The 24,255-nt window shown below is 38.5% G+C and overlaps 1 protein-coding gene across 2 annotated transcripts in view; it reads left to right on the top strand.

The window, feature by feature from the left end:
- Positions 1–61: 61 nt before the first annotated feature.
- The window catches only part of unc13ba (unc-13 homolog Ba (C. elegans)), a 73,729-nt gene continuing 49,535 nt past the window's right edge, over positions 62–24,255 (top strand). For both annotated transcript variants that reach the window (XM_079873140.1, XM_079873141.1), the window contains exons 1-3: positions 62–6,900; positions 7,441–7,695; positions 8,171–8,258. In XM_079873140.1, the coding sequence (XP_079729266.1) occupies positions 338–6,900; positions 7,441–7,695; positions 8,171–8,258 (6,906 nt within the window). In that variant the 5' untranslated portion in view covers positions 62–337. The remainder of the gene's footprint in view (positions 6,901–7,440; positions 7,696–8,170; positions 8,259–24,255) is intronic.

The following is a 24,255-nucleotide window of genomic DNA, read 5'->3' as shown; positions in this document are numbered from 1 at the left end:
AAGGATTGGAAGCAGATATCCCAAAAATGGTAGTATTACTTTTAAGAAATCTCATGTTGGGGCTGTTGACTTGACTGCTGACATAGTTATTGATGTAAATAGAAACAAAAGTGACAATGATGTCAAAGATCTTTCATCTCCAAGAACTACTAACATATCTACTCTGAACACATCAGCATGTACAGTGCCTATATATGCTGTTCGGAGTTCCACTACAACAAATAAGCAGGATTCTCCCCAACTGTCAGAAAATCAGGAAATATTGGCCACCCAATCAAATAATTTACCTAAATCTCAAGCATCATATCCATCTTTTCAGTCCAACGTGCCAACTCAAATGGCAGATACATCAGTTCAGATGAAATATAATTTGCATAGAACTGATATGCATTTCTCCAAACATTCTGTACAACTAAAGGAAGCACAAAATGAACCTGCTGAACCAGTCAACCCACAGCTTCTGGATAAGGGGCTTCCATTTGCAAGCAGTACAAGTGTTGATTCACATGGCTTTCTGTTCTCTACAGAAATCAATGATTCATCTAAAGTGGTGACCTTCAGTGACCTGCCCCAAAAATCTATGCCTCACATAAATTGCTCAGAGCATACAACTAATCAGCAACCAGCTCAAATGTCTATCATTAGTAGGCAGATGATAAGACACCAGTCAGTTCCCTCAACATTAACTGAGAATGAAGGGAGTCAACTTATTCAGCAGGCTGAGCCATTTATTACTTCAACTACTGTCTCAAGACCGAAAGGTCTTATCAAGCAATCAACAGTGGAAAGCTTAGGAGATGATTGCATCCCTCAGAATGGGACAGCTACTTTCGACGAAAAGCCGCTATTGTTAGACAAAACACCTGTTCATACTTCAATTGCCCCAGTTATATCTGTTCAAGGTGGATCCATACCTGACCAGGGTTTGTCATCTAACTTTGTATCTACTACTGCAAACTTGCCAGTAATGACTCCTGCTATTGTACTAGAATCAGTAGTCGTCGTACCCACAAGTACTACAAACTCTGAAGTTTCTATGGCATGTCCAAGACCATATTCATTGGACAGTCCAGCTGTCATGCCAAGTGTTATGGATGGTCGTCAACTACCTCCATATCAAGTCTCAATTTCAGGCCCAGCCACAAAGACGTCAGTCAAAGGATTGATATCCTTATTTGATGGAGCAAGCTCACAGCCAACAACAGCTAATGTCTCACAAAGAAGTGATAAAATGTCAATCATAAAACCATCACTTCATCAGTGTATTGAATTTAACCAAGAAATTACCACATCTCCAAACGGGACAGTGACAACCACAGCAGATACATCAGTGTTCAGTGGAACCATAGTAACTACTGGTCAAGCACATACTGCACAACCATCCTTAGTTGATCTACCCACAGAGCCTTTTCCAAGTCCAGTATTTACTACACCAACTTCTGTATTAAGTCCACCTGTTGAACTTAATGAAGTTTCCCCAGTTCCACCGGCTCGAATTTTCCCCATTGACCAATCTTTAAGAAGTTCACTACAACACAACAGAACATCAGTTCCTCAGATCACAGAGGCATTTGTTGAAAGTTGGGCTCCAACATTTGGTGGCACAATTTCTCAGCCAATTAATGTTTTTGTGCCAGTAGAGTCACAGTCTCAAGTAAACATTTCTGAAAGCATTCCCTTTGCTGAAGTTTCAGTCACAAGTGATGTATCTTTTCTGGTTGCCACCAGCCTTCCTACATCTTCCAGTGGTTCTACAATTACCCCCTTAACACTTCAAACACAATTGAAAGATGTACCATTTATGCTTTTGTCTGGCAACCAGACTGATTCAGGCCAACCAGATAAAATGTCTACTCTACATCATTCAGCTACAGAAAATGGATGTGATGCCCAGTATATGTCAATTCAAGTGACTTCACAGCCCTCTGTACCACAAACAGCAGCAATGTCTGAATCGGTTTCAACACAAGAGACTGTGGTGGACAATGTTAGTCAGCTAGATGTTACCCCCCAACAGTTTGTTTTGTCTGAGATGATGTCTATCGAAGAGGTACCTTCTTTCACTACAGTTTCACCCTCTGAGCTAGAGGGGCGAACATTAGTTAATTCTGGTTTGGGACCAAGAAAGATGCTTATCCCTCAGATCATGATTTCAGAGGCTAGCAGTCCTGAAGACTGTCCTAGTGAAGAAGATATATTGACAGATGAACTTGATACAACAGAGAAAGATGATTTTGCTTTATCTCTCATTGACAAGACCCCTTTGGAAAGTACTGTTGGTTCTCAAGAAAATTTAGCTACAGTGGATGTGGCATATCAAAAAATTGACAGTCACAGCATCAAAAATAATTTATCTAAAATGATGGCATCTCCAGAGGCTCTAACAGAGGTTTCTGAAATTAAACATGATGACTCCATTGAGGATGCATCAGCACCATTAATACTAAGCACTGTTGAACAAAATGAGAGTATCTGCCCTGAGGCCAGCTCTTCTGAAAAAACATATCTTGAAGAAGATTACAATAAAGATGACCAAGTTTCCAGTGGTTTTAAACAAGAGTCGAACCTAGGAGATGGTGCAAACACTGAATCAACAAAGTGTGAAGAAAAAATAAAAGATCATGAAGAATCCCCTAAAGTAATGTCTGACAAACTGAGTATCACTTCTGGACCAGTGTCTTCAGGAACAGAAAAAGTACCATCAGAAGACACTCTGAAATCAAACTCCTCCATATCAAAATCTAAACCAAGTACAAAGGAAGTGGAAGTGCAGAGAACAGGGCCTGCAAGATCAAATAAAGAGACCACACCCACCAGCACTGAACCAGCTTCTCCTTCCACTCTCAAAGACTCAGTTGTCGAAGAGCAATCTAGCAAAGGCATGTTCTCACTTTTTGGCCCATCTTTGGGTGAATCTCAACCTCAGAGTGGACAGTCCATACTAGGAGGAATAATCCCTGGGTCCTCATCCTCCAACAAAATGCCAGGTACAGGATTATTCTCAATGTTTGGAAGTGCTGCTCCTCAAGCAACCCCTGCAGATTACAATAAAGATGACCAAGTTTCCAGTGGTTTTAAACAAGAGTCGAACCTAGGAGATGGTGCAAACACTGAATCAACAAAGTGTGAAGAAAAAATAAAAGATCATGAAGAATCCCCTAAAGTAATGTCTGACAAACTGAGTATCACTTCTGGACCAGTGTCTTCAGGAACAGAAAAAGTACCATCAGAAGACACTCTGAAAACCTCCATATCAAAATCTAAACCAAGTACAAAGGAAATGGAAGTGCAGAAAACAGGGCCTGCAAGATCAAATGAAGAGACCACACCCACCAGTACTGAACCAACTTCTTCCACTCTCAAAGACACAGTTGTCGAAGAGCAATCTGGCAAAGGCATATTCTCACTTTTTGGCCCATCTTTGGGTGAATCTCAACCTCAGAGTGGACAGTCCATACTAGGAGGAATAATCCCTGGGTCCTCATCCTCCAACGAAATGCCAGGTACAGGATTATTCTCAATGTTTGGAAGTGCTGCTCCTCAAGCAACCCCTGCCTCATCTGCACCTAAAGATCCACCTGGAAAGGGCCTGTTTTCTATATTTAGTGGATCTGTTGCTCAGCCACAACCTGACCAGGAATGTCCGCCCATGTCTGGCCCAAAAGGTCTACCTATAGGACAAAGACCACCACACATGCCTACTCCAAGGGTGGCTTCAGGACTTGGACCAAGAGGACCACCAGGACATGTTCTAAGGGCTACATCAGGACCTGGTCCAAGGAGTCCAACCCCAAGAGGGCCCACTTCCAATGAACCAATGGGTAAAGGATTTTTTTCTGTGTTTAGTGGGTCTTCTCAGCAGACAGCACCAACAAGTGGAGTTGCTGCAAAAACACCTGGATCTGGATCCTCAATTCTTGGAGGTATTTTGCCTGGTTCTGGTGCCAAAGAAAACAGTGGGCCTGGTTTATTTTCCATGTTTGGTGGAAGTAGTTCTCAATCTCAAGCACCAACTGATGCTGTTGCAACTGAATCCACCAATAAGGAGACAACAGGAAAAGGATTGTTTTCCATGTTCACTGGGCAAAGTCCAACCGGAGGCTCTGAGCCAGAAGGTCTTTTTAAAGTTCCCTCTGTGTTTTCATCTGATAAAACAAAATCTACTGGATTCAACATCATGTCTTTCATGGATGATAAGAAATCAGATTTAAAATCTGTGGATGTTACCACTATAAGGGAGGCTTCTCTCACATGCCATATATCACCCACAACTTTAACTAAATCAATTACAGATGAAAATGCATCTGTTGAGGCTAAAGAAGAGGTTTCTGTAGAGAACACAACTGAATCTCCTGTAAAGATGGATCAAAAACCATGTGATGAAATGAAGGAAGACTCTATGAATGTTGCAGGGAGGACTGATGAAATTCTGCCATGCATAAATGGCAATACTACATCTAAAATCATGACACTAATAAATGAGAATGAAGAGGTTGTACATCTGACAGACGAACAATCTAAAAATAAAGAAACTTCAGTGGTTGACAAAATACATGAGGAACAAACTATTAATGAGCAACTTAAAAATGAGGAGCTGGACATGGAAAGCTACAAAGAAACTGTAGAAACTTGTTCAAAGAAAACTGATTCCATGACACCAATAAATGAGACTGAAGAGGTTGTACTCCTGACAGAGGAACAATCTAAAAATGAAGAAACTTCAGTGGTTGACAAAATACATGAGGAACAAACTATTAATGAGCCATTTAAAAATGAGGGACTGGGCATGGAAAATGACAAAGAAACTGTAGCCACTTGTTCAAAGAAAACTGATTGCATCACACAAATAAATGAGACTGAAGAGGTTGTACTCCTGACAGAGGAACAATCTAAAAATGAAGAAACTTCAGTGGTTGACAAAATACCTGAGGAACAAACTATTAATGAGCAATTTAAAAATGAGGAGCTGGGCATGGAAAATTACAAAGAAACTGTAGCCACTAGTCCAGAGAAAACCGATTTTAATGAAGATCTAAACCAGTTTGTTCTTGATAATTCATCCAGGCAAGGGCGAGTTGCAGAGCCTGTTTCGCTTGAGAAACCATCAGAGGTGTCACTAGAATCTGATAAAGCTGTAGAGCCTGAAAAACTGACTGAATTACAAGAAAATGAAATGCCATTAGAAGCTGACAAACCAGTGGAGAAAAATGTGGAATCAGAAGAATGTCTGGAACTGGAAAAGTCTCAAGAAATGAACAAACATCTGGGTTCTGAGAAAGGCACAAAAAATCAGAAAACTCTCATTGAAGAATCGGGAAAAGGTGATGATGTACAAATAACAGACAGAATTTCTGACAGCCAACAAGCAGACCTTAAAGAAAAAACAGATGAAATCACAAAGTCAGAAGAAAGTGACAAACCATTAATGGTGGCAACCATGCAACCATCTTTAGATCCACAGCAGCAGCAACAGTCTAAACAAGAAATGATTGTGCCTCAGCCAGGAAGACTGGGTTTTCCTGCTCAGCCAAGACCAAGAATGGCTGGACCTTTTTGTCAGCCCAGACCTGGAATGCCTGATCCAAGAGGACCTAGACCTGTCATTTCTGGTCAACCAAGACCAAGAATGCCTGGCTCTCAAAGACCCCCAGAACCTGCTGCATTTTCTGGCTTTATGTCAATGTTTTCTGGACCTAGTGCTTCTAACAAGCCAGCAACTTCTAGTTTCTTCTCAGTGCCACAGACCTCTTTCTTCAAGTCACCACCTACATCCACTGCACCACAACAGCAGAAGAGCTCATTTTTTAATCTCCCAACCAGCCTGCAAACGGAATCTCTCACTGGTGATTTGTTTGGATTGTTTAAAGGTACAGAAGCAACAAAATCAGATGAAACCAAGCTGCCAGAGAAAACTGAAACTGAAGGTAACGATGGAACACATGACTCTAAAGAACAAATGAGCCTCAATGTTAATGAGTCAAGTGCAGTCTCTGAATCTGAGTCAACTGTGACAGGTACTAAATTAGTTAACGAAGAACTGAGGGAATGTGATTCTGAGTCGTTAAAGGTTGTTGAAGAGCAAGAGGTCAAATCTTCGCATGAAACAAAAGATGAAATCAAGGAGATCAATGATACATCTGACACTATTCACACACAGATATCTGAATTGGGTTTATCCTCAAAGGTACTACCAGGAGACACTGAAACCCCACCATCTACACACAAAATACTAGTTGAAGACAAACGACCAACCTCACCACCTTCTAAAGGTGTTTTTACTTTACCTGGTTTGTCAACATCCTCTTTTGGTGGTTTGATGTCTGGTGCAGCAGAGACAGCCAAACCTTTCAGCTCTTTTTTTGGCTCTTCCACTCCTGCCCCTTCAGTCAGCACCAATCCTTCACAGCCACTAGCAGAGAGCAGTGGTTTGCTTTCCGGTTTCAAAGGTTTGTCTGTGGGTCTCTTCCAAGAAGAGAAGGCAGCTACTGCAAAGGAAGAGACCATGTCATCAATGTTTGGAAGGAAAATGGGCTTCCCATGGCAAAGTTCACCCCCTCAGACCCCTCCTGCAACCCAGTCCAAACACCTAGACTTGAGACCTGAAGAAATTTATGAACCCGAGGCTGATAAATTGTCACCTGAATCAGACGTCACAGGAAGTGCAGATCCCAGTGATACAGAAGGTCCAAGTGACAACTCTTCACATAAGCAGCCAAGCTTTGACACAAGTCCAGAGAGTCCAACAGCACTTAAACAAGGGTCATCCTGTCTGGAAGTCGAACATATAGAGAAATCTCAAATTTCCAAAGACTGCATAGATAAGGACAATGACATTCCAGATACAGATTCCAGTGCAGAAAAGCCACCAGGGAGACTTCTACAGCAAACCTTTGATAAAAGGCTAGTAAAATCATAATAAATGTCTGTTCTTATGCCATTTATTATGGTTTATTGTGAACATTACCCTACATCTTTTCAAGATATTCTAATTTGTATTAATTATTATTCATTTTATTAAATATTAATCATTTGTTTTATATTCCCATCATTGAACATTTTTCTTTTGGTTTTTTTATAGTCTGTCAAGACATGCATAACATAACGAACATTACAAGAACATTGCTTGCTCCTGAAATTACGAATCCCTTAAACTGTACTTAGATTTTTTTTTTTTTTTTACTACTGTTTCATTTTATAGATTAATCTTCTTTATCTAGTATTTCAGTTAATTCAAATTAGCACTGTCTGCTCCCAGCGTGTTTATTTAACTTTCCCCTAAGGTTCTTCATACTGCATTACTGTAATGACATTATTGACTTGTTACCCAAACACATTTTAAACATAATCTAAGGACTGAAATTGATACCTGTGTGATTTAGTTTGTTACTAGGTTTAGATATTTGCATCTTGATATTTACATCTTTTGTTTTCTTTTACCAGCCCTGTGGACAGTTCTCGATTTGGGTCTTCTGGTAACCTTAGCCAAGCCAGTTCCCAGTTCAGCTCTGAGCCAGAAGAACAAAGCTATTCAGACACTCAGATCAGGTCTTCTGTTGTTGCTCAACCTCTTCCAGCCTCAGATGACACAGAAAAAGGGGAAAGGGAGATACTAGCAAATGTGGAGAAAGAAGTACAAGGGGAGAGTACGCCAAAACCTGTTTCTAATCAAGGGAGAAAACCTGAGAGGCAGCACAGGTACTGTATGTGACACACCGAATAGATGTGAATAAAGGAACGGTAAAATCATCTAGTAAAGACTAGGAAATATAAAACAAGATACAATCATATGAAACCTAAAAAATAAGCTAATATTCAAACTGAAACACTGGAAAATGTGTATTCATTGACCTTGATTGCAACTGTAATGAAACCTTATATAATTACACATTGTTTAATTGTATCAGAATCATGTTTTAAATTTTTGTTTCTGATCTGCATCTGATCTAAATACCCCATGACATTTAAATTTCTAGGTTTGTTCCCTAGTTCATGTCTAGCTTTGAGACCATCTGTATGATAGTATACTTTTAAAAGGTGACAAAGTTAAGTTAACAAATTATATGCATGTAAATGTATAATATACTCTTTATAGGAAATGGGCCAAAAGTGTAGTTCCAGCAAGTGATTTTAGCCACTTGGTCTAATGTCATTTATTTGTCTTTTTTTTTAGTTTCTTTGAGGATGGCCCACCTCCTTTCTCTCCTTCCCGTCTGCACTGGTTGAAGGCCATTAATAAAGTAAGAGTGAAGCTGCATGAGGTAAGAGGGAGAGGAACAAAACATCTGTCACCTTTTTATATAGTGTAAAATAAAATATTCTTGTTTTTTGCCCTACTCTTTTCCTCCATTCACTCTTTTGTTCTCTTGATGTTTATCTAAACCGAACCCTTGTTAGTTCACTGCCCTTCTGTTTGGTTGATTAAGATTCACATAGGACAAATTCAGCGGCCACCATTGAGAATGAAAATATTTTAGTTTTTTTATGAGTTTTTTTTTATAACAATGTTCTTTTTGAGTGGTCTGTATTTACAGGAGAAAATAAACAGGTATGTACCCTTTTTTTTGGAAAAACTGTAATGCACTCTTTGCTCATATATAAAACAAGTTTTGAATCATTTGGGTAAAATAGGTTATTATATTTGTGTAACACTGTTGTGTCTTTGTTTTTTTTTAAGTTTAGTATAAATGTGTCCACGGCATTGCTAGAATAACAAAAGAGAGAGATTTGGACTGATTTGTGTCAGTGTGCTTACTTTCTTAATCATTTCCCTCATACACTGTCATACACTGGTTGCTTTGTTATTGAAAAGAATGTGCGACTCTGCCACCCTATCTGCTATGTTATCGTTTTGGTCTAATTTGGATTTGGGGGGGGGGGGGGGGTTACTTTTTTTTATATATACAGTGGGGAGAACTATTATTTGATACACTGCTGATTTTGCAGGTTTTCCTATACTTACAAATCATGTAGAGGTCTGTAATTTTTATCATAGGTACACTTCAACTGTGAGAGACGGAATCTAAAACAAAAATCCAGAAAATCACATTGTATGATTTTAAAATAATTAATTAGCATTTTATTGCATGACATAAGTATTTGATCACCTAACAACCAGTAAGAGTTCCGGCTCTCACAGACCTGTTAGTTTTTCTTTAAGAAGCCCTCCTGCTCTCCACTCATTACCTGTATTAACTGCACCGGTTTGAACTCGTTACCTGTATAAAAGACACCTCTCCACACACTCAATCAAACAGACTCCAACCTCTCCACAATGGCCAAGACCAGAGAGCTGTGTAAGGACATCAGGGATAAAATTGTTGACCTGCACAAGGCTGGGATGGGCTACAGGACAATAGGCAAGCAGCTTGGTGAGAAGGCAACAACTGTTTGCGCAATTATTAGAAAATGGAAGAAGTTCAAGATGACGGTCAATCTCCCTCGGTCTGGGGCATCATGCAAGTTCTCACCTCGTGGGGCATCAATGATCATGAGGAAGGTGAGGGATCAGCCCAGAACTACACGGCAGAACCTGGTCAATGACCTGAAGAGAGCTGGGACCACAGTCTCAAAGAAAACCATTAGTAACACACTACGCCGTCATGGATTAAAATCCTGCAGCGCACGCAAGGTCCCCCTGCTCAAGCCAGCGCATGTCCAGGCCCGTCTGAAGTTTGCCAATGACCATCTGGATGATCCAGAGGAGGAATGGGAGAAGGTCATGTGGTCTGATGAGACAAAAATAGAGCTTTTTAGTCTAAACTCCACTCGCCGTGTTTGGAGGAAGAAGAAGGATGAGTACAACTCCCAAGAACACCATCCCAACCGTGAAGCATGGAGGTGGAAACATCATTCTTTGGGGATGCTTTTCTGCAAAGGGGACAGGACGACTGCACCGTATTGAGGGGAGGATGGATGGGGCTATGTATTGCGAGATCTTGGCCAACAACCTCCTTCCCTCAGTAAGAGCATTGAAGATGGGTCGTGGCTGGGTCTTCCAGCATGACAACGACCCGAAACACACAGCCAGGGCAACTAAGGAGTGGCTCCGTAAGAAGCATCTCAAGGTCCTGGAGTGGCCTAGCCAGTCTCCAGACCTGAAGCCAATAGAAAATCTTTGGAGGGAGCTGAAAGTCCATATTGCCCAGCGACAGCCCCGAAACCAGAAGGATCTGGAGAAGGTCTGTATGGAGGAGTGGGCCAAAATCCCTGCTGCAGTGTGTGCAAACCTGGTCAAGAACTACAGGAAACGTATGATCTCTGTAATTGCAAACAAAGGTTTCTGTACCAAATATTAAGTTCTGCTTTTCTGATGTATCAAATACTTATATCATGCAATACAATGTGATTTTCTGGATTTTTGTTTTAGATTCCGTCACTCACAGTTGAAGAGTACCTATGATAAAAATTACAGACTTCTACATGCTTTGTAAGTGGGAAAATCTGCAAAATCGGCAGTGTATCAAATACTTGTTCTCCCCACTGTATATATATATATTGTGTTACTGTGACGTGTGCTGCTGGAAAGGTTGCTTGTAGCTGTGACTTCATTCACCTACAGTATTAAAGGATTGTTGACCGCAGGGCTTTAGGTTTGCTATTGAGAAATGGCAAATTGTGCCTTAATTATCTTTTCTTTTTTTATAGCATAATGTCTGTGCAAACTCAGAGGTTGTCATATAGTATTAGTGCTTAGTCCTTGAATGGAGAAATGACAATGACTGAGATTACTCTCTTGGTACATCCAAACATGCTAGTAACTAGAGACAACTGCTGCTGTTTTTTGTTTCTTTGTTTGTTTGTTTAACCATTGTGATGTCACTAAATCAGATAATGGGAGAGAAGTGAAAAGGGGTCCAAAAACAATCTAAATAAATGCCTTAAATTATACAATAAACTAATAAATTCCATACATAGGCCTACTGTATATAAGCATTACATAATGTACAGTAAAAAAAAATATGGAAGCCCATATATCTCTGCCTCAGTGTAAAATTGTTAAAAGATTGTTGTTGACCTTATTTTCTCATAGTTACAACTTTATATTTCCCAGTTGTGAATTCTTATTTCAATCTTTATCACAGTAACTTTTTATTTTATTTCTTACTCTGGGGTGGAAATGAGCTTCCATAATTTTCAGAATCATGTGTTTATTTTTTATATTTCCTCAAAATTAAATGAATCATAATGTATATCACCTGTATTCATTTATTCTTCATTGTAACAAATCCAATGAGAGATAATATTTACCCTACTAATTTAGCTTTGCTTTGGATATTTCAGTAATTAATCAAATTTAATGCATTTCTACCCACACAAATGATCAGATACAATTGGGAGCTCACATGCCTTTTGGATCGTAGGATTTTCTTAAAGTGGATATTTGTATTAGATCTGGTAAAAAAAAGAAGAAAAAAGAAGTCGGTTAAGGCCCGTTCACACCAAGGACGATAACTATAAAGATAACGATAAAGATATAATTCTAAAAATCGTTCTCCATATTAAAGAATAACAGAGTTCACACCACAACTATAACGATAAAGATATGAGGAACGATATCGTTGGGATCACTTTCAGAACGATTTTTTTCCAGCTGTCGAACGATAAAACACTGACAGCCAATCAGAATCCATTCTAATTTAAAGGTCTCACGCATTTAAAATGGATCTGGATCATCCGGGCGCGCGCGCGTGCTTAAAAAGACCGTTATCGGTCGTTGGTGTGGACGCATATATAGTTATCTTTATCATTATCTTTATAGTTATCGTGCTTGGTGTGAACGGGCCTTTACACTTTATTTTAAGGTGTCCATATTACAGTGTAATTATACATTTAATAACTGAGTAATAATAATTAACTACATGTACTTACTATAGGATTAGGTTTTGGTTTAGGGTTAGTTGCATGTAATTATGCATAATCTATAGTTACTACTACAGTAATTACATGTAACAAGGACACTGTAAAATAAAGTGTTACCAAAAAGTCTTATATATTGGATTCCTCAGAAACGTGTAAGTTTGTATTGCACTGCTTAGATGATGCAAGTCCACCAGTCGAACTGAGAGGTAAAACCAGTGTTTGTTTGTTCTCATGATTCTCATAAAACTTTAGTCTGTGGTCTACATTGATATTTGCAATCTGCCTCAGCAGCTGTGTCTTCTGATGCATGCAGCTGCTAGAGGGAGGGAGCGTGGTGATGGGCGATTGCTCTATTGAGACAAAGGCTGTGACAGGGAAAGTGTTGAGCAGGAAAGGCATCTTTAAATGATCACTGTTTTTCTGCTGACAGCTTAAATATTGCCTTCTGCCCTTAATGTTTGGAGTGTTTGTACAATTTCTTTATTAAAGGATCTGAAGTGCAGGGGGTTTTCTTTTGGCATGTTATGTGTATGTGCACATTTATGTTTGTTTCTGAAAGCCAAGTGTTGGAGACAAGTGATGAATGGGACAGGCAAGACTATATGATATCCAAATGGCTGGATAGTTCTTTGTTTAAAATAGTCATTTTATCTCAACAAGAAATACTTTACCATGGCAACTAAGTGACATTACTATGGAAACACAACCTTGATTTTTGCATGTGGAGCCGCCCTTGGACTCCTTTTATATGCATATTTCAAGTAGTTTAACTCAATCCAGTCAAAAACATTGATCATACAACATTTCTCTTTTTAAAAGACATTAAATGCTGGTTTAAATTGCTGTCAGATGTCTTGAGAATGAGTTAAACCTCTTATTAACTAAGCTTAGACATACAGGTGATTTCATGCAGGATTAAGGAAGTGAATTATTACAATTCTTTTTTTAGTCAGAACTAAAGAGATTGGCAGAACATTATCCAGACTTAAGCTTTTATGCTCATTAAACTGAATATGAAAACTGAATTAATCACTGGTTGTTGTGGTAATATTAATATCCATCGTTTTTGTTTTAATGCAAAGGTTCAAAGTTGTGACTTGAAGTCACTAATAGTGCTCAAGGTTTTGTGGAAGGCTGTATTGCATAATGAATGAATTGGTGTTTTTATATGAACAGCTGTAGAGCATGAATGGTGTCAATGCTGCTTTAAATTGCATTTGAAAACTATGTGGACACTTTGTTTTTTTTTAAATAGTTGCATAGGTTTCATTTTAGTGTTTCCAAAGCAAACTGCCCTAAACTAATTGCAGGGTCTCACTCTGATAACCTCAGTTTAAGAAACTGGAAGGACAAAATTCAACTGCAATATTCTAAACGCATTTTTACTCACTTGAAAGCCACTATGGGAAGGAAATGATACTTGAAGGGTCATTCCTTAAGGAGATAGCAAGTGAATTCCCCCAATAATCCTCACTGAAGACTTATTTTTTCTCTCTGGCTTATGGTTCAATGTAATTTTATGAATTTGTGTATTTATATATTTTATTGTCTAAAGTGATTGTGCACTTTGGTCAGCAGTGGCTGTTTTAAATGTGCTCTAGAAAATAAAGTGCCTTGCCTTGCCTTGTCAATAATGGCCGTTCCACAAAACCGTTAGTAAAGGGAACATGAGATGGTTACTTAAATGAAGAAATGTAGCTGTTTATGATCATGTGATCTTACGTGATGTGTTCTTGAGAAATCAAGGTAGTTTTGTTAGAGTAACCTCAGATTTGAAACCTGTTTAAACGCCACATATTCTTTACATATTTACATATCTTTGTTTGTTTGTTTTATCAAGCACTACATGACGAGATTATTACAAATGCTAGTTAAGACAGCTTTTGTTATTTATGTAGTATGGAAAAAAAAATACTATGGTAATCAATGGGGCCCATCAACTGTTTGGTTACCGACATTTTTCAAAAAATCTTATTTTGTGTTCAGCAGAAGAAAGAAATTGATACAGGTTTGGAACAACTTGAGGGTGAGTAAGTGATGATGGAATTTTGTTTTTTGGCTAAACTATCCCTTTAACACACTTGAAATGGTGAGGTATCTAGCAACGGTGCACATGCTTTTCCTTGTGGAGTTGAAGCTGTTGTTTTTTTTTGTTTTTTTTTACACGATGAATGACTTTGTTCTAGTGGCCGAATCAATAACTACAAGAATGATCATTTAGACATCATTCTGCTTTGTTTTGATGGTTTAAAACAGACTCCATGCTTATGCATATGAAACCAGTGATAATGCATTGCTCAGGAAGAAAGGAAGGAAGAGAGTGGGACATCTTTCTCTGTGATGACATTTGGCTGAGCATCACTGAATTGTAATACAATTTTAACAGAAGAACAAACTGTTTGATGGTACATTTTTTTTCATCTGTCAGTACTACTGTACTGTGTAGCGATGTATTAGGGCAGAATGATTTACTAGTTTTGACATTAAATCAAGATTTTCCTTTCAAAATCTATTCTTAACAAAGAAAGTACAAGAAACAATGTTTGTATTTTGTGCCTTCCGTGTATCTTCGCAAACTGCACTGTAGTTGTTTTAAACTTTTTCTTATATGCGAAATATAAAGGTATGCAAAGAGCCATAAAGAACACGGGTCTGTTTATATAGGCCAGTTTTTTTCTTTGTGAAATTGAGGACAGAATATATTTATTTATATTCCAGACCGGACAGACATTAATATCCTTCAGACCTCAAATGGCTATGCCCATTACAATAGTCCTCTTCAGAGCTGGAGAACCCTAGAGAGATGGAAGAGAGAAGATGTGTCAAAGAAAATCAGAGCGATAGAGAGCGGGAGATAGAGGCTGAGCTGAAGGGAGAGAGAGAGAGAATGGAGCGAATGAATTGGATAAGGAAAAGTTTCTGACTTGGAGTAGTGAGTATGCATAGAATACTAACTGGAAGGAATCAAAGGCCTGTAGGATGACATTGGCTGAAAGTCACCAAAGAAATTCACCCCTCCCAATCGCAGCTTCCTTTTCCTGATGATTTTTTCCTACAGCATCCACAGAACCTGTGATAGCACTGACACTCTTTACTTCTCTAAAGTTGTCTTCCTAATCAGAGGATCAAAGAGGAAGTGCCTAGAGGGAGTATGGATGAGAAGCGATGAATGGTTCGCCATCCAATAGCTTGTGTATTCGATTGATTGAGCATCTATCAGTCAGTACAGAATATTGAACAGTTTTTTTTTTTTTTTGGAGATCAACCTGAGGTTGATCGATTGTGTAAAAATTTGTATGTGTATTTTTAATGTAATATAATCCAATATAAATTATTGAAATTAAATAGGTTATGTAAGGGACTGTTCGTTTTTTATTTAAGGGGCCATTCTTATTTATTAAATCCAGGCAATTGGTTGATGAAACATTGATTAAAATTAAGATACAATTAATAAAAAATGAAATTCACTTTAAAGACAGGCTTTGTGCTTTCTGTTTGAGGTCTGTGTGATTTTTTTTAAAGTCGCTTTCAGAGCAGTCATGTCCGTAATGGAGAACTGGAGAAGTCATGTCACGCCCTTAACATTGTTTTTGTTTTTTTCACATATATGCGTACAAGAAAAATAAAATAAAACGAATATTTTATGTTCTGTGGAGGCCAACCCTTCTTCATCCGGTGGGTATACATCTTTTGGTTTGCGCAGTGTAATTCATAGAATTACTAAAAAATATTTTGCCACCTGAAAGTTAAATATTTTTTGTGTCACGTCAAATGTGTATTTCCCTCATATTAAATATAAAACGCATGATATTTTTCTAATGTCTTGACTCCTTTATTAAGGGAGTATGGATATATTAACAGACGTTTCAATATATTGGTATTAAATGCATTTTCTGAGAATTTATATTTCAAGTTTTGACTGCAAATGTCACGTCCATAACGCTGGAATTGCCCAATTTTAACGAATTTATCCTCAACTAGTTTTTTGGTGTAGGTCTACGTATTTTATTATGTTAACTTAAATAATACTAATAGTAATTTAAAGATGTGGTAGCCCTACACCTTACACATCACACTCCACTGTTATGGTGGCAATTTCAGTAGATTTACTCACTAACATTATTGTGGAAACAAAATAAGGATGGAAACTAAAATATGGTAGTATTGCGCAAAAGCGCACATTCTATCAGCTGCAGTTCTGGCGCCTCAGTCCCAATACTGTAAAACTCGACGTACATTCACATCACACATGTTAATGCAGCGGTAGAGTTACACTCACAGGACACTGTGCACTTATTCACAATCACAAAAGTTCATTATTTGCTCGTGCTTTAAAGCTTTGCCGGGTAAACATTTCATTGGCGTTCTGTTCTGACATGATGCACTTTTTCTGAGCGCGTACAGAAGTGCGCGGCTGTGCGCGCACTGTCAAACAGCGCCAAACTGGATTTTTGTTGGGTCAGACCCATCTGATATAGATGGGGGGCTGATACCACGAGAGCAACATGGAGCTACATGTAAAAGATATGCAGCAAACAAGCCACTTTGAAATGTTGCTGTTTTCATGAAAATAAAAGTTGGGTGACCCTTCCCCTAGACTAAAAAAAGTTGGATGACCCTCCCCTCAACAAAGAATAAAAAGACATGACCCTCCCCTATTTTCCTCCGGTGGTCCTTTCCATAAATACCGAACGGTCCCTAAGGGATCTTTTACAGCCAATCAACCATTATCACCTAAATAAAAACCTTTAGGGTGATACAAAACCCCTCTGCTTCATGTTGGGGTCCTCCTGATCACCCGCTATCTTTCGATAATGAACTGAGTGTATAGTGGTTCTCAACAAGGGGACCGAGGTCCTCTAGGGGGCCTCAGTAATCTTCCAAAAGGGCTTCAAAATTATTTACAATGAATTTCAATAATTGAATAATGTAACAATTAATATTTGTTGTTATTGCTAAATGCTAAATTGCAACATTCATCATGTACCATATTTAATAAATAATAATAATAAATAAATAAATTAGTTAGCCCTCTCAAGAATTTTCAGCAAATCTAAAACATTTGTATTGTCACATTCTGAGTTTTGAGATATTTACCCATGTTTCCATTAATTCACCCAACAATTTATTTTTACTTTATTTATTTTAATTTTTAAAATAGTTTTTAATACTTATTTTAATTTTAATTTATTTTTTGTTGTTTTTTCTTTTTCTTTTTTGTTCAAAGTTAATAGGGTCCAAAGCAACATTGGCTTTCATTTTGTGGACAAATGATTAACATCCTCTTGTTTTCCACAGGAGAAAGTAAGTCTTGCAGGTATGACATTAGGATGGGTAAAACATTTTTTTTTAAAAAAGCCAGGTTTTTTTTTTGTGTGTGTGTGAACTAATCCATAAAGCATTTTCTTTTTTTTTGTGCAAAACTTGCTGCACACATGATGCAACTCATCTAGCAATTTAGACACAGCAACAAGATGATGTCATAGTGAGAGGAAGAAGGGTTGTAGGAGAGATGTGGAGTGTGTACAAGCCTCCGCAAGGGGGAGGAAAAGCGAGAGAAACAGATGGATGGACAAGTGTAGAGTGAGTAAGGCAGAAGTGTGAGGAAGAGAGAGAGAGAGGGAGGAGGAGAATGGGTGAAAGTGTGTGAACACTCACACATAGCTGAGGGTGGATGTGTTCTTAGCAACAAGCCAGAGGAGTGTAGGAGGAAGAGACTGGAGAATCAGAGATAGAGGAGTGGAACACTGACACAAATGTGTGTGAAGGAGCAGAAAAGAGTATTGTTTGTATATTTGAATGAATTCTAGTTTGTCAGAAATTGAAATGAGAAGATGACATTGAGGAGCTTGTCAGGACTAAACAGACTTATTTAACTTGGGGTATAATAGAGAACATCAGCTACTGACAGTGATTTCTTTTTCAAGTTAACTTACTTGTTGGATTTCTGTGGAAGCTGCTTGGAGCTTTTGGAGAATGGGTGGGTTTAGACTCAATCTGTAATTTTCACTCTATTTTGACATTTATTATGGACTTATTATTATCCCTTTTTATGGACTTTGTACATTGGAATTATAATGTGGAGCCCTCTTTTTAATTCCACTCTTTCAGAAAATGCACTTAATATTGTCCACTTATATCGGTGGTTTAATTGATCTGTACACCTTCAACGTGGTAAGTTGGATGTTTTTTCTTTCAATATGTTTCTTATTAAATATTTTATTTCAGTATTTAGAAAAATCAATATATCTTTTTGCAAGCTCTTACAACAGTATTTCAGAAAAGGTTTTGCTTTATTATCGATATTCTGTGGCACTATGTAAAAAAAAAATTGTTTATAATATTATTAAACAAAGAAACAAATTATTTTATTTTACATATATTTAAATGTTATGTCTATTTAAATTGAATTATTTCTCTCTGCTTAATATGTTGAGAAGTTTTATGCAGTGTATACATAAAAAATAAAAAAATTATCGAAATATCTGAACAATTTCCTCTCTTATCTAAGGTGTCATGGTTGATGCAAGTTTTGAGTGTAATTGAGTTCCATGGTTGTACATTACTATCATTTAGTGTTTATTAAGTAATAGAGCTGGATTGCTGTCTCACTCTCATTTTTGTCTTGCTATTTAGTTGCGGTGACTGGTTGTGGTTCCAACAGGTTGTGATTCCAGCATTATGCTTAGGTTTCATTTTATATGTGTGGCAGATTTAATTTTTACTCAGTTTACATGCAAAAAAGTACCCATGTTAAATTCAAATGTCATGTTGTATGGACTGATTGACAGTCTGAGCTCTTCGATCTTGACCTTCTATGCATTTCTGTCTTTTTTTTTTCTTTTTTTGAACGAGCTGCTGTGAATACACCAAGTAGGCATGACATTGGAAGGCCAAATACGGAGAAATGGATAATGGTGCCTGTGGCTGTACGTGTAAGTGAGTTCAGCATGACCCGTGTGGCAGGCAGCCAGAATAAGCTGCCTGTAAACAGTTAACAGCCTGCCTGGAGACAGCAGAAGGCTATGCTGCTTAACATCACAGAAAATATTGAGTTTGCCGGAAAGGAGACTTTTAAATATGCACACATGTTCTCCCCAAAATTCCTGACTACTAGCATCTTTGACCATTTCTGACTTTTAGCTTCTCAGTTGGAGCTGTCTTTTGACAACATCGTCATTAACTTTTGTCTGCTTTGCAGCTAATATCTGACTGACATGTAAAGCAGCAAATCATGAAAAAAAAATGTCCTTACTCCAGGAAGTTGAATAAAGCAAACTAATCAGATCTGAGCTTGCAGTTTTGTGCACCATTTTGTGCAGTAAGCATCAGATAATATGTAAACAGACTGCGAACAGCCCATGGGTGCACACTGTGGCTGATACACTGTGGCTGATACTAGGCTCCCTTTGTTTATTTCCTGTGACGAATAAAAAAGGTTCATCTCTGGTGCATCTCTGTGGTAGAAGTTCTTCTCCTCTACCCAACCTGATGTTGTAAAAAGTGCTTTTCTCTTTGCTTTTCCTTGTTTTTGCTTTGAATTCTTGCAGGAACATTTAGACAAAATAATATGATAAAAAGATCAATATCAAACTAGATAGCTGATTCTTTGTATTGAAGAATAGATCTGCCATGGACACTCTTGACTGTGTGTCATTACTTTTACTTTGATAGATGAATGCCTGGTCATTCCACTTGACTGTCTGGATGAAATTATTGTGGAAAATAGAGAAATAGATTGGGGACAGCAATTCTCTATAGTTGATAGTCATCTTATAGTGCCTCTTGTTGCGATATAGGCTAGTTTTATATTTTAATAAGCATGTAATATTTTCACAATCTGTCTTGAGTACTTCCATTAGTGTGAAGGGAACATTAAAGAGAAAATCAAATTCTGTCACACAGATTTTAATCTTCTGCGTGTGTGTGTGTGTGTGTGTGTGTGTGTGTGTGTGTGTGTGTGTGTGTGTGCTGGTTGTGACAAAAGAGACACATATACTGTATTTGAACCGAAAGCTCAGTGAAAGGGAACATTAATTGTAAGCCTTGCCTGTCCTCACATTGTGATCTATACCTACAGATAATTATTCTGTTCTGCTTGTAAATATAGTACTGTACATGGATGATGTGAGAAGTGGTGAGCAAAGCTGTGAGCTCTGAGGAAGTCATTGCCAATTAATATTCCAATTAATCTTGCAGACATGAAGAAGCTGTTCTGTATTCAGATCTTTAACCCTCTATTGCATGATGTCGCCTCTAGGCAACAAACACATGTACTTCAGTTTATCAATAAAATGGTTAATATGTGATCATTTTATTTATTGTGCACCATGCGGAGGATGCACGTTTTTGCTCTGGATCACTGTAAACTAATTTTTAAACGTGAAGTCATGCAAATTATTTGTATGCAATGAGAAATTGCTTGAAATGTTTGTTGCTTTGAAGAAACGTTAATAATTTGTTTTTGATTTCAGTAATAAGATATGTTTTATGCAAGAAAAGGGGGTCAAATAATGGAATTCAAACAAACACTGGAATTAAATTTTTTTGCCCACATATGCCTGCAATATAGGTTTAAGAATAGTAATATAGCGTATTCTGAACAAAACTGCAGGAGCTGGGTGAAATGACTCTGAAATGTTCCTGAAGCACTCTGACTGGCACCTCTCTTTTTGCTTCCCATTTACATTATTTTACCTTAAACATTACTCCCATTTACCTTAAACATTATCCACGTTTAAACATTTGTTTTAAAGGTGCAGTAAGCGATTTCTGAGAAACACTGATGATAAGTGGATTGGCGATTACCAAAACATACTTGTAGCCAATCAGCAATAAGGGGCGTATACTCATTAGGGGGAGGTGCCTGTGTTTGTTTGGGTGATTTCAAATATTTTTTCTCAGAAATCGCTTACTGAACCTTTAAGTGGTAGTTTGTATACCCTCTGCTTTCTCCTCCCAGCATTTGTTCTGTGCCTTTGTCTTCCGTACTTTTAGGTTGACAGAAAATGCATGCATTGAAGATCTTAGGAAAGCACATGCATGCAGAAGGATCTCACCTTTAGCTCTTATACTTCAGTGATCTTATAAAGCCACATTAGCATGCTTCTCACTGTGCTTATGTGGATCACTCACCCCTGAATGCCCTTACCTACAGTGAAAGACAGAGAGAGTGAGAGCGAGAGGAAGGGGCAAGGTTAAAAAGCGAGACTGAGAGGCATGCAAGGATACTAGTGAAGACTGTGTAAACAAAATGTAACATACAAATTGTTTGGCTATTTAAAACTCATCCAGTTGTTGCTAGTTAGGCAAGCGTGAGAGCACGATGGAGAAAGACTAGGGTATGCATCATGTATGATATAACCCTTTTGCCTTAAATCAAACTCAACACCGTGTCTAACACTGTGGTTTAATAACACCAACTCATCTTCTCTCAGCCTCAATCTCCAATGTAACAGCACCTCAGCAAGACATACCGGACCGTGTACTTATTTGTGGGAGAATGCGAAGTTAAGTTGCTGTCTGTCAAATACTGTAGAATAAACCGTGCAAACTCGCAGAGCAGAGGTGTCAAAATAAGATGAGAATAACTGACTCTCACTTGAGTCATACCAGCTTAACATCCATGGGTCCATTTACAGTTCCTGATAACCTGTGTAACCTGTTTCATTAAGTTGATGCTTGGTAGCAGATGTCAGTAATGGGAAATTAAAGATAAATATAGAGGAATAAACAGAGGAGGTAGTTTTATTCAGGTAATTGCCATCTTTATATAGAGACATATATCCACAGTATATACTGAGAACCTGAATGCAGGTAAAGCAAATGGTTTCCATAGCTACTGTTCCAGTGTTACACGATTTTGCACTAACATGTGACATTTTCTCTGCTTAATTGACTCTCCGCAAGGGGATGAGGAGCCAGAATACCTCTTAAGCCTCTATTTTTTACCTCTATTTTTGTTCTCAAGGAATGAAGAACAAAGTGATCGTTTTCAGGCGTGTTTTTTGGTAGAATATGCTAGCCTCACTGATAGAGCTGTTCACTTTGGCATACTTATTACCGTCACATTTCCACATAATTTAAATATACTTTGGTGTCAGTGGTATTTGCACCAGATAATGTGAAAATTGATGATTGACAGTTTCAATGTGTGCTGCTATTGATCAAACTCTGCACTAAGACAGCTTTGGGAGACTCATAATGGATTGCAGATGATAAATTCTCTGCACTGATGAATTCTGGGATTACTTTGTGGTGTTGCAAATCTGTGACAACTTTGATAAGGGAGGAAATGAGCTATGAATTAAACTTAAGACAAAGAACCAAATGTATAAACAATCATTTGTTTTTTTAACCAAATTGGTAAATGTGCTCTGGTTTGATTCTTTTAAATGTCCTTTTCCCCCTTAGTCTTGGACCAAGTCCTGCTTAAATTGATTGACAATCTCTCATTTGTATCATCAGATGCTGTATTTCAAGCCTGAGTAATGTGATTCAGCTCCACAGCACAGAAGAAGGGAGGGTAAGCGATGTTCTCCCGCAACCGCTGCAATGGACAGGATGGCACAGGCGTCCCTCAGTATCCCCGACCCAAAAAAAAAAATTCAGTGCCAAAGAGGAGGCAGCCTAATCCCAGAGTTGCTCTGGTGTTGCGTGGGAAAATTAATCGTTTCTTGCAGGGATCTGCAGATCATACTGTCCAGCCTTCTGGTCTTTACTATGCTGGAATTGAAGAAGAGGATGAAGAGGGTGAAGATGATGTTGAAAAGCTGCAGAACTACTATAGGAGAGGTTTAGCTTCGGTAGAGGACTGCTGCTCGCCTCAGGTGCCAAATGGACATGGGCTGGGAGAAGTTTCTGAGGCCCCTTGTGTAGGGGAAGTGGAACTAAATCGAGAAGGAGGCATCAGGATTCCTTGCACTTTGCAGCACAACAGTAATTTGGCAGTGGTTAAAAACCAAATGTCTCAACTTGATGGTGAGCCTAAAATACAGACAGACACTCTGCTGTGCAGGTTTAATATGACAGTGCATGATGAAGTTGGGAAGGGAAATAATGAGGACTATCAAGAGGAAGAATCGAGTGCTATCGTTGAGCACATACTAAAGGAATTGCGAGGTATCAACAAAATACAAGAGGAGATTTCAGACTTGAGGGAGTACTTGTCATCTGTTCGTGGTTCTGTTGAGGAGGTTTCTAGCTGTGTAGATGCCGTTTTAATGGAGATTGAATGCATGCGGTCTGGAAAAAAATCTGGTGTGGAGACTTGGCCAGGGGCAATGGGTGGCACTGAAGGTCCCTACCACCATCACAAATCAAGTAAAACTGTTAGTATAGGCTGCAATAAGCCTTATGCCGTTGAATCCTCAAGTAGCTGTGGTAATATACCCCCGCAATATCAAGTTTTTGATGGGAAACACAAAGAGGTGCCATGGCAATCCACTTTCACTAGTGCCAAGGCTTCAGACCACAATGAACACCATTCATTTACACAAGAACCATCTGATCAAAGGTCAGATGTATCTCAAGGTGCATGGAGAAGGAAGCTTAGCATTGGTTTCCTTGAGCGCCAGGATGGACAGGACTGTCCAAGCACCAGTTCTCCATCTTCAGGTCAGAGTTCCAAGTCTGAGTCTGATCCAGAAAGACCCACCTCTGGACAGGGCAATACAGGGTGTGAATGTCAGACCTGGAACCCAGTGGCTTTAAAACGCAGTAGGAGTGGAGAGATTGGATTGAGCGAAGATGATTCTTGCTCCAGACAAGGCAGTTTTGAAGAGTCAGAGTGCTGCACAGGTGAGGTAAACCGCTGGGACCCATCAAGAGCTCTAAGTACTTGTGCAATGGGCACCTCAGATCAAATATCCATAGTATCTGGTAAACACTACAACTCTCCTGCTAGTGTATGCAGTAGAGAGGATTGGAAGCAGTATGATGCAGAAATGCTCCATGAAGAACCTGGTTTGGGCTCCCATAATTGCAAAGGAGATGGTGAATGTCCTCAGTGTTCTGTGTATCAGAATGACATTTATCATGTATCTTCTTCTGAAAATTGTCTTGTAAATCTTCCATTTAAAAGTGAGTCAATAGAAAGTGTGGTTGTTGAGCCATCCAGGAGCCTTCTAAATGAATTTACATCATTATGTAATCAAAATGCCCCTGATTGGAAGCCTGACTCTGCTGATGACAGTAATGTGACATTAAATGTAAAAAAGTTTGGTAGAGCAGTTCTTGACTTCAAAACTGCCTTACGTGGAGCTCTGAAGAAGATGGATGGAACTAGTGCTACTTTGCCAGGAGAAAAGATTGAAGTCCATTCACCGATCTCTCTGTGTGGGAAGCAACCAGGAATGATGGTGGCTGGAACACCAAATTTAGAGATGCCTCATATAG

This window comes from Squalius cephalus, assembly GCF_949319135.1.
Source record: "Squalius cephalus genome assembly, chromosome: 5".
Lineage (NCBI taxonomy): Eukaryota > Metazoa > Chordata > Actinopteri > Cypriniformes > Leuciscidae > Squalius > Squalius cephalus.
This window is presented reverse-complemented; position numbering and strand designations above follow the sequence as displayed.